Here is an 11512-nt window from a genome sequence, read left to right as displayed (position 1 = left end):
TAGCAGGAGGCTTGAAACTCATTAAGGGTTAACCTTGTGTGTGAGGGAAATTGATTCATTGTAACACTTGTAACACTTAGCTCGGGAGTGAGCCTAGGTATCCACCACAAGTGCAAGCATCCGCTGAATTCGACCAAGCTATCTGTATCTGGATGAGTTGAGTCGAGTCTTAGTGTATTGATTGAAAGGTTATCACATGCTTGGGTGGTAGATGTATATTGTATATGTATATTGAACTATGAAGGTACATTTGATTGCATGATAAAAATATAGTTGGCTCTAGCTTACCCTTCTCTTGTTGGTTGTTTTGTATGTTGTTCCTCTACCTTTGCGATGATCATCAATTTATTGATGAGAGCATATGCGAGAGGTAACCGTGGTCAAGGGGAGAGACGATTCCGCTGTATAGTCCACTTGGGCTGGACTGGAAGTTTCTTGTTGGACTTTTCTTTAAGGCTACGGCCCATGTATCAATTTGACTCTTGTTTTTTTTTATGTTCCCCTTAAATTTTATAACTTGTTTTCTTATGACTGCCTTGAGTTGTAAGGAGTTAAGTCCAAAACTTCCAGATTGCGTTATTATGTTACCTTGTGCGACGTTGTTGATAAAATAGTACGTCACATTAACTTATATTGATTTTTTTTCTAAGGATCAAGTTAAATTTTTTAAAATTAATAAATAAAATTTTAAAAAAAAAATATTGCGAGAATATTATATATCTGAAATGACGAGGTTTTACTCGTGTACCCTTCCACATACAACACAACAAAGAGAGAAAGTTCCCTTCTTTCTTTCTCGTTCTCGATATTTCTCCATAGTTCTATTTTTCTCCTTAAACTCTGTTTCAGATTTGCAAATAACACAAACAACCATCGGAGGGAATCCAAATCCTGCCGCATAATGGAGGACTTGCCGTTGCCGGCGCTCTTCGAGCAAGCTCGCAAGATCCACGCCGCCGCCACCGAGTCCGCCGTCGACCAGGTACGCTATTTGCACGCCCCTTTGTTCTGTTTCTGATTTTTGTTCTTTACTCGACATGCTTCGTTTTTGGGGTTCAGGAGGTTGTGAAGAAGGGGTGCCAGGCCCTGCATAGATGCGAGGACATGGTGAATAATCTAGGTTTGTTCTCTTCCAACGAGACCAAAGAGGATATCAGTACCGCCAATCTCAAGTACATTCTGGTTCGTACTTCTCATTATTCTCTCCCAAACCTAATTTTAATGGTTGCTTCCTTCCCTTGATTCTTTTTCTTCTTCTCCTTTTATATGTTTTAGTTTAGGTATGTCAAGTTTTAATTCAAGCGATTGTTTAATATATTCGTGGAAAATAGTGGCAGCATGAATTATCTAGTTCGTGTTTGGAAGAGTAAAGCAGGCTGTAGTGGTTTGGAGTTGTTTTTGCTTCTTAGCCAAAGAGCCGTCTGTTTAGGAGTGTTTTGGCTAATAGAATGGATTTTCTTGGACGGCCCGAATCATATTCAGTTTTTCAAACTCCTAGAGTCGTAGAAATTAAGTACATTGAGAGTGGTTAAACAATCCATCAAAACATGTGGGTTGAGGTTGATTAACTTTATTATGCTTTTAGAGTGAAATACAAGTCACTGAGCATGCTATGTAATAATTTCTCGTAACGTAATAAACTATTATACTTTTTGTTTTTCCCTATCTTTCTGCATGAGGTCCACCTTGACATTTTTAAATCTATACCCACTCCATTATAAAATATCGATTTGCAGTGCCCAAACAGTGCAGACAGTACTTTCCAATGCATTATACTTCATTGTGAAGCATCCTACTCTACTGATCTCAAAACTTGTTAAACGATAATTTATGTGTTTAACTACAACTGATTCGTACTGAGAATGTGTTAACAACATATCCAAAATGGAGGAAAATGATTAGTGAAGTTTCTTTCATTACCATCATCGAAAGTTAAAAATAATTTTTGTTGTGCCTCTATTTAAAGTTCTTGTTTTGAATGGTTTGGAATTTGTATTGCATTCTCTATTGAAGGTAGATTTCATGCAAGGTATTCTGTCAGTTTAGTAATTTAGGACAGTATTTACTCTCTGATAGAATGTAGTTGCTTTTTATAAAGTGCATTTGATAATGAAAATGTCTTCTTTTTGCAAAAAGCACTCTGCTCAAAATCTATTCAGCTTGTAGAAGGATTTAGTGGTGAATTTTCTAATGGAAAAAGTTTCATCATGGGAATGGTTGTTTACACTGTTTCCTGCTGTGCTTTACATAAAGGAATTTGCAACAATTACTAATGGAAAAGTGGTTAGTGGTTGGTTAGAAAGAAATCTATCATCACTATGCATTTCTTCAACTGATTAGTTGAATCGAGCATAATAGTATGTATAATGTGGTAAGGCTGGACGCATGCACTGCCCATGGGATATTTACTTCAAGTGTTTTAACTTCTAATTAGTACTGATTGTTAAACATAACTCAGCAGTTGAAATTGATAGCCTTTTACTATTCTTTTAATTTCATGTCATAATTTTCTCAGGTGCCATTTTATCTTGCGGAGTTGATGGAAAAAATAGCACAGGAGGACAGGTTACAGATTCTAAAGGCTTCCCAGGCAAAGTTAAAGGTGAGAGATGATGATCCATAGAAAGGAAACGCCTTTCATCAACAGCCAATTCAACATAATACGTAGCATTACTAATTAAACTTTTGAAATATTCATTTCAATCAAATCTTAGTGAAGACATCCTTTTGTAGGAATTTATCTCATTTTGTGAAGCAATGGAGCTGGTCCCAAAAGAGGAGTTAGAATCTTATATTGAAGGAGCACCAAAAACTGTTGTGGATCAGAGAGCTAGGAAGGTGTTATTTTTTCTTCATATTTTTTTGTTAGTTTAGTTATATAACATGATTTATATAGATTCAGGCACTGTAAGTTTGTATCCTGTTGTGCAGATTGCTAGGTTCAAGCGTCAGAGAGCTGCAGAATCAAAGTTGTTAGAAATAAAAGAGCGAAAGGAACGGCGTGGGCGTTCTACTAAAGCAGCTGCACTGTCCACACCTGTTGAGGCGGGAGAGGAAGAAGTATTGGATGATGACGGTGAAGAAGAAAGAGAGGTTTGTGTCTGACCTGCTATTTGTTTTGTGTGAAACTGTTAGTATTCTGTTACTACTATTTTGTGAGCATATGCTACATGCCTGTATAACAAAAAATATGTTTTAATTGATTCATTTGCTCCACACAATATAGGCTTAAATTCTTCTTACTTCTGACAGGACAACATATGTACTTAGCACCCACTGGGTATGTTTAAAGGGTTTGGATAAGTTCTTAAAAGTTGGTTGCTGGGACCTGTATTGGTTTTACATGTACTTGACTCTGGCTTGTGATTTATGAAATGGATTTTAGCTGTTTCAAAATGCCTGAAAGAATTTGTGTTTGTGATTGCAATATCGTGATTTCTATGAAGTATGAGTTATATCTGCTCATTCATTTATTTATTTTACAGGCTTGGACCACCACCATATCTTTGGCAATCTGTAAGGTTGGTTTGTACTTAGCAGTTTCTGTTTAAAACTTCTATTTCCATTGTTCTCATGTTTATCTTGTGCCATTTGAACCCAGGCACTAGATCTACTGGATATGTTGAAAAAAGAGGAAGAGATGCTTTCTGCTGTGAAGGATAGACAATCCAAGGTAGTAAAATGCTTGGTGTGTCAAATACTTCTGAAGCACTGATCTGTTACCTAGTCAGCTGGGGGCCTGTTGCTACCATTTTACATTGATATTATTACACAGTGAAATATTTAGTATTTTATGAAATGTTGTGTTAATCAAAACCTGAAGACGTGTTATAAAGTAGCAGAAATTGATACTCGTTAACTTTATTAAGACATCATAGCATGTTTCTCAAGCTAATTCTAGAACTCGGGCCAAATAATAGGCATATTTTACTTGAAATTGGAACAGAAAATTGTACATTCTTTCTGATTTAGGTTTAGTTTTATTTACTATTACTTGTGACTTTGCCATGTTTTAGGATGGGGCTGAGTTCTCCAGGGATGTTTTGGATGAACGTGCCAAGAAAGCAGAAGCTTGGCATCGTGATGCTGCAGTTCGTGCTCGGTACACTAAGCCCTCACCACCAATCACATGTGCCACTTTTGCCCAAGATGTTCTAGAAGGAAGAGCAAAGGCTTCAGAAGCACACGATCACAAGCACCAACCATTGATATTTGGACCTGCCAGCCTTGTGAATGGAAGCTTAACAACAGAGAGAGAAAGAATGGCAGCTCAGGTCTTCCAACCTAGTCATAGGTACGCATTATCCCCTTTATCAATAAAATGCACGCAGCCTTGCTAATGGAAGGCCTCGGAATGGGGAAATATTAGTGGGCTTTTAAACAGACATATATGCCTGAAAAGAGATGAAATAATTTTTATTTCCTTGTAACTTGGTTGAGTTTCACAAATCCTATGGGAACAAGGTTTAAGCTAATGATACTTACACTCTGCTTATATTTTTTGAGATGCTAAGTTGAATATTTTTTTGAAAGGATGCCAACTATGAGCATTGAGGAAGCTGGACTAAAAGAAATGGAAATAATGAATAAATGGCAAGAGAGAAATGTCAAACTCATGGAAGAAGCCAATTCATCTTGGCACAATGATAGGAAGTCAAAGCCTGGAGAAGACGATGATGAAGATGACGATGCAGCACAAGAGAAAGCAAGGGCTTGGGATGATTGGAAGGATGATAATCCACGAGGTGCAGGAAATAAGAAACTTACCCCTTGTGGGTAAACTCAGTTCTTCCCTGTCTTGTGAGTAAACGGGGTTAGGATAAATGTTTTTGGACGAAATCTCGTAATCTATAGTTGATATACTCGTAATTAGATTGTGTCAAGATTTTACGTGTACCATGATTTCATTTGATTACATGTGCATATTCTAGGAGTGCAACTATGGTCTTACTCTATCTTGCTCACTTTTTTTTTTGTAATTTGCACCAAAGGTATGCCTTGTTAATTGTTATATCAACCGAAGCTCATTATATTAACAAATCATGACCATCTTTCTTATCGAATTACTGAATAAATTTTTTATTATACCCAGAGAACCGATCCTTTTCTCGCTAAACAGCAAGAATTAACCATGGATCATATTCCCTCTCTTTGTTAATTTCTATTGCACTAGCCATCATGGTTCAGATTTTGCAGCATTGTGGCTGTAGAGTATTTTGGCTGCAGAAGACCAAGACCCTTTGGAGAATAAATTTCATCTGTTCATGTAGTGACACCTCAACTTCCGTTATCCAAAATTAGTTCTCATTTCACTGAAAAATTGTGAGAAGACAATGAAATTATTAATCCTACCTATTGGCCTACATATGTGTACAGTAAATGTGTGCGCATCTCTATGTTATAATAGAATATTGTATTTTCAAGTTTCGGCTTCAGTAGTTCTGTTCGATCATTCCACTACAAGCGTGCACAAAGATTTATGTATTTTGTTATGCATCATGATTTATTTTAGCTGATAGGTAGTGACTAAAACTACTTTTATAGGTAACCCATTTTTTTTTTCATTTTGTAGTACGCCTAACATATATTTGTTAGTTATACAAAAGTTAGAAAAGGGAATTTTAACTTATTCTCAGACCATAGAAAATTGCAAGAGATCTGCCTGGCACTTTCGCGAGATTCATCATAAAATTGTTATTTAAACAACAAATTATATAAAATAATTTATATTTAGATAAGTTAAGCACAAATGATTAACATATTAAACCGTCTAAATCTTATTGTGAAAAAAAAATTGAACGCAAGTTACTGAAGAGTATGCGAGTAGTTTTTTCTTGTTCCACCGATCATATTTTAATCTTTGAAAAAACCTTAATCTAAGCTCGTCGAGAACTAAACCTTTTACCTGCGGTGAATTCATCTCTACACAAAATACGTCTCCTTACATTTAAGAAAAAAAATTAAAAGAGGGATGTTAGTAGATTTCTTCCCAATGCCCAATTTATATACTTTTGAGTTAAATATATTTTTAGTCTTAAATTTTGATATTCAGTTTTTGTCTTCAACTTTTGATATATTTGTGTTTTCAAATTTTTAAAATAAATGAATATAATATTTTTAATTTAATTATGTTAATTTTTTTATAAAATAAATTAACATAATTAAATTAATAGAATTATAATTATTTATTTTTTAAGTTTATAAATCAAAAATATATCAATGATAAATTCTAATTTTGTATTAAAATAATATATTTTGACATTCACTCATCAACGATTCAACGCTGCTACCATATCAATTTGCATGGGCCCAATATAAGCATCACCAAAAATTCGAGATCCCTGAAGGGAACAAAGGCTACGATTTTCTTCCTCTTAGGATCAAAATTTTCTCACACTTCGTTGTCATACTAAAACTGCTGTACTCAATAAGGTGGATAAATATCACATCAGCCTTTAGCCCCTCCAATCTTCTTGTCTTTGAAGTTCTTAAATCAAAATTAAAATAAAGAAAGTACATTTCTAAAATTCATGTATGGGAGAATTTGAAGCCGGCATTGCCGAGTTCACACTCCAATAACAGATCTTGAATTTTCTGCAAAACGTTAAAATTTTACATAGAAACTGCAAAAGCTCCGGTGAGTGATCTTCAGGTCAATAATAAAGGCAAAAATATAATATATGATATTGCTATACGCAAACAATCATTGTCTTTCCTCTTGATTCCAATAAAAATAAATCTTATAAAAATATCAGTGATACTTATTATGTCTGGCTGACTCTCCTATTAATTATTGAATAATCATTGAAAGAGTCTTCTAAACAATTTATTTCCACAGGTTTATCATTGGTTGCTTCAACTTAAGAAAGTGGTTGTGACTCAAAAAACTCAAAGTAAAAAACATGACTTTAACTATCGAAAGATCATTGCAATGCATTACATAAAAAAAGAACACATTTTTACCATAAAATTCCGCAGAAGTTCTGATTTTTTTTTCCTTTAGTTGTTTTACTATGAGCCCTGACATTCATAATTGATTTAGTTTGTTGTTGTATAGCTTTTGTATAACAGGGTGCAGCTTTAACAGATCTCTACTGTGAAAAGGAAACAAGTTAAAGAGAAGCATATCCCTCTAGTGCATTTGGGGTTCATGATGACCCTTTAACAACTTTATTGCTTGGAATATGTTTTGAGAGCGACATTTATATATTTTTGCCCCACAACCATGAAGGATCTGAGATTGTAGAATTGGTGAAGAAGATATTTGAAGTTCCTAACTTGTGAAAGGTATTATATTTATATGGATGCAAACAATTGGGCAGTAATAGTGGGATTAATTGACGGATAAGATAACTGGGTGGTCCAGAAAAAGATATCAATTCACTTGTTTGTATTGTTGTTTTTATACTACATATACTACCAATCACAAGAGGGACCAATTTTTCAAATTGGGTAAACCAAGTTACGAAGCAACCCTTCTTCTTCTGGATTTGTGTTACTTGTATACTTATACGAAGAAGGGAAATTCAAAAATATACTTCTTGTACTTTCAAATAATATGATAAGATAACTTATTTATGTCAAATTTTTTATACCCTGGTCTTGCAAATCTATTATTAATTATTCTTCTGTATTTTGATCATCACTAGACAGGTAAGCGACTCTGATTTAATTGAATATTCCATAGGCAAATTGATTTTGGATATGCATTCTTTTTGTTGCTGAGTTTCTCTCTCTTGCAATTAATGGTGACAAGCATCCAGGAATCGTGTGCCTTTTGCTTGCGAAAATGGTGAAGGAGTGTGAAGAGAGGGGGTTGGTGGTGGTTGGAGAAGAAGGGGAATTAAATTAAAATAAAAGAAAGGGAGGAGCATGTGGGGTTGAAATAGGGCAGTGTTTCACTGAAAACCAGGGAGCACAATTCATAGTTTTCTTTCTATTCATCAGTGTAGAGTAGTAGAGTGCCCTTTTTCAACCGAATGTGCAGTGTTACACGTGTAAGAGGGCATCCATCTTTTATGCATATTTGTATGGTCCTTTCTTTGGAAGATAGCTTTCACATCAGTTACATGAGGTTTGCTGTTTGGTGTGACGGGTGGAGTTAAATCGTCCACTGGGATCATGCTTTTTCCCTAGCTGCAGTTTCTGCTTCAGTGGCTTGTTTTTTCCCTGGAAGTTGCAGCAGTGGAAGTGTAAGTTGCTGAATGTTTTTTTAAGGAAACTGTTGCTTTAGTCACATTCTGCACCCATCAATTTCACCGGGTATTGCTGTTCCTCAATTATTGGACTGGCAATGTACTAAGCCTAGTTGGTTCCCAATTATTGAATCATTTTGTGATCTGTTTTAAATCAGAAGTGGGTCTATGCTTTTCCCCATATATGTGGTCTGAATCATGTGAGTTGTAAGGTAATGTGGGACTTAAAGTTTGCTGGTTTTGTTTTTTAACTTTTGGTTTTCAGTTGCAGAGGTGCCAGAGAATCCGATCTCACAGGAATAATGGGTGAGGAGGAAATTTCTGTTTTGGATAGAGTTGGGTGTGACAACAAGAGTGACACTGAAAGCATGTATCCCATGTATTTTGGTGTTTCTTGTGCATTCTTTGCGCTCCAAGTGCTCGCAGAAGTGCCACAGGTTGAAGTTCAAAGATGGTGTAAAATCCGTGACACCATGCTTCAAGGGAGCGCTCAGCTCTTGGGGTTGGTAGTGTGGAGGCTTCAGAAGGGAATGCCGGAGGGAGGAGAGTGCCGACTCAAAAGGGCCGAGAGAGAAATCGAGAATCTGAAAAGGATGAGGCACGAGGATGCCAAGGCCAATGAGAAAGTTGTGGGAATCTTTGCAGCACAGGAGCAAAGTTGGTTGAGCGAAAGGAGGAGACTCCGCCAGCAGATTGGGGCTCTACTCACTGAGTTGAGAGTTTTTGAGAGAAACAAGGATGCTGCTATTTGTGAATTGAGTCAGAAATTGAAGAACATGGAGGGTTTGGTGGAGTCAAGAGACAAGGAGATGGAACAGGAGGAGCAGAGGAGGAAGGAGCTAGAAGAAAAGCTGAACAAGGTTGAGAGGGATGCTGAAGAAATGAGAGACTCCGCCAGGCGTGAAGCTCAAGAGCATTCTTCTGATCTAAGGAAGCACAAAACTGCTTTCATTGAACTGGTGTCAAACCAGAGACAGCTTGAGGCTGAACTTGGTCGCGCAGTTAAGCAAGTGGAAGCTACTAGACAAGAACTTGCTTCTGTGGTGGAGAAGAAGGAGGAATCAGATTTGATGGTACAGAAGTTGTCTTTGGATATTGCAAAGTTTCACAAAGATTTGGAACAGAAGGATAAAATTTTGTCAGCCATGTTGAGGAAGTCTAAACTGGACACTGCAGAGAAGCAAATGCTGCTAAAGGAGGTTAAGTTATCAAAAGCTAGGAGGAAGCAAGCAGAGCAGGAGACACAACGATGGAAAGCAGTTTCAGAAGGAAAACACGAAAGACATTCCTTAAAAAGCATGTTGGTGAACTTGAGTTCAAGGATGGATGTTTTCCCTAGTGCTAGAGGTATGCAGCATAGTTCCACAGGGTCCTCACACATTGCAAATGAACCAGACCAACCTCCCCCCTTTCCTGATCACTATGCGCAGCAAAGAATTGGAGATTTGTGTAAGACAAAACTCTTCAAAGTTCTATTGTATCTGATTTTATTTGTTGCCAGTATTTCCCTTGACCCTTTCTCTCATTATTTGGTGTTCAGCCATTCCTGCTAATGCTAAACGTTTGGAGGATTGGATGCGAGCTGAGGCAGAAAGGTATGCAACCTTGATCAAACAGAGGCATCATTTAGAGCTAGATGCTTTTGCTGAGCAAATGCAGCTCAAAGAAGAGAAAGTTGAGGCGTTTCGCTGGCAGTTGTTGAGGACAGAATTAGAAATGAAACAGATGCAGGCACATGTGGAGGAGCTGGTCAAGGATGTGACACAACTGAGACATGACAAGATGAGATTGGAGACCTTACTGTTGGAGAGAGAAGATGAACTGACTTCCCTGCAAGAGAAATTTGTATCAAAATTAAGACCCTTGAAAAGTAACTCAAGTTTCCCACCACAATCTTCAGAACTAGCACAAGATGCTGTGTGGTCAAAAGTGAAGGTTGTGAAGAGAAAGCCAGGTGAGAAAGTGCTAGAAATGATGGAAGCTTCAGTTGAGGAAGATTGTGAGAAGGAAGTACACTGTCTGCCCAATGACCAGCTTAACAGTGGTAGTTTACTTGTTCAATCTCCAGAAAACGAGATTGAAGAAGAAGAAAAAAATGTTTCCAGGGAGGATAGTGGTACTCCTACTCAAAACCTGTCTCCAAACAAAGTAGAAGCTGATGCTTCTGAGAAGATAGCATCTAGCAGCCAGACCCCCAGTTCAACAAAACAGTCCCTATGGAAGATGGATCTTCATGCTCTTGGAGTATCTTACAAGATCAAGAGGCTGAAGCAGCAACTTCTTCTAGTTGAAAGGCTAACAGGAAAACAAGCGAATGAAGAACAAGCAGAAACCAGTGATGATAGCAAAGTTGGTATGAAGGCATATCTGTCCTTGACTACTCTGCTGAATAAACAAGTTGCAAGATATCAATCCCTCCAAGAGAAGACAGATGATCTTTGCAAACGGATGGTAAGCATTAATTCTATATAGTTCCATTATCTTTATATTATACCCATGTGAACATTTTTGGCATCATTTTGATACCCTTTTATGAGATAGTAAAAATGGAACAATGATGCATTCATTAACTGCTATATTATAAATTCTAGTGTCCAACTCCATTTGGCATTGCGAAGAATGAATGAATGATTTGTTGCACATTATTTCAGCACGGGAATGAGCTGTATGCAAGCCGTGGAGATTTGAATGGTGCAAGAGCAAAGGAGAAAACATCAACACTGGAACAGTTCCTGGAGGAGACATTTCAGTTACAGAGGTACATAGTTGCAACAGGACAAAAGTGGATGGAAATTCAGTCGAAGATTGTTTGTGGGTTTGTTGGGGTGGCAGAAGAGATGCAGAAAAGTTCTGGCATTGACATGAACCGATTTGCCGACAGTATTAAAAACCTGTTCCATGAAGTTCAAAGAGGTCTTGAAGTTAGGACAGCTAGGATTATAGGAGATCTTGAGGGAACACTAGCTCGTGAAGGAATGACATGTTTGAGAAGGTAGCAACGAATTCATGTGTTTATTTGTCTATACTATACCTATTACTCTACTTAATAATACCAATCTGTATACAAAGATTCCAATGCAAATTCAAACTTGTATCATTTTTCTTGTCTCCTTGGTTGACTTGAACTAACTCATAGACCCACCTTATTAAAAGGTGACAACAAAAAACCATTCTAAACTTCACGTATTTTCCTTATCTTAGGGCCTTAAATATTTTTGCTGTTTGTTAGGTTGGATAAATTAATGAAGATTTTAGTGTTTCCTATTCCCATTTATAACATACTCCACCAAATATACCTACCTATCATTATGTCGCTG

At 36.9% G+C, this 11512-nt stretch overlaps 2 protein-coding genes across 3 annotated transcripts; both read left to right on the top strand.

Moving 5' to 3' along the window:
* Positions 1-747: 747 nt before the first annotated feature.
* TAP46 (2A phosphatase associated protein of 46 kD) lies at positions 748-4939 on the top strand. The gene is made up of 9 exons (XM_028049199.2): positions 748-982; positions 1060-1182; positions 2516-2602; positions 2734-2838; positions 2932-3093; positions 3486-3521; positions 3602-3673; positions 4017-4294; positions 4534-4939. Exons 1-9 carry the CDS (start codon positions 902-904, stop codon positions 4778-4780), a joined length of 1191 nt encoding a protein of 396 aa, XP_027905000.1. The 5' UTR covers positions 748-901; the 3' UTR covers positions 4781-4939.
* Positions 4940-7402: 2463 nt separating this feature from the next.
* LOC114163812 (Ribonuclease P protein subunit P38-like protein) lies at positions 7403-11292 on the top strand. 2 transcript variants are annotated; one of them, XM_028048157.2, is made up of 5 exons: positions 7410-7653; positions 7757-8192; positions 8461-9644; positions 9736-10646; positions 10847-11292. In XM_028048157.2, the coding sequence occupies exons 3-5, from the start codon at positions 8498-8500 to the stop codon at positions 11189-11191; spliced, it is 2403 nt and encodes an 800-aa protein (XP_027903958.1). In that variant the 5' UTR covers positions 7410-7653; positions 7757-8192; positions 8461-8497; the 3' UTR covers positions 11192-11292. The 2 variants fall into 2 exon arrangements, with proteins under 2 accessions (XP_027903962.1, XP_027903958.1); XM_028048161.2 differs by having other exon boundaries at positions 7403-8192; positions 8467-9644.
* Positions 11293-11512: the final 220 nt, after the last annotated feature.

The sequence above is a fragment of the Vigna unguiculata genome, chromosome 9 (genome assembly GCF_037176805.1).
Source record: "Vigna unguiculata cultivar grain cowpea cultivar isolate G323 ecotype 2 chromosome 9, ASM3717680v1, whole genome shotgun sequence".
Lineage (NCBI taxonomy): Eukaryota > Viridiplantae > Streptophyta > Magnoliopsida > Fabales > Fabaceae > Vigna > Vigna unguiculata.
This window is presented reverse-complemented; position numbering and strand designations above follow the sequence as displayed.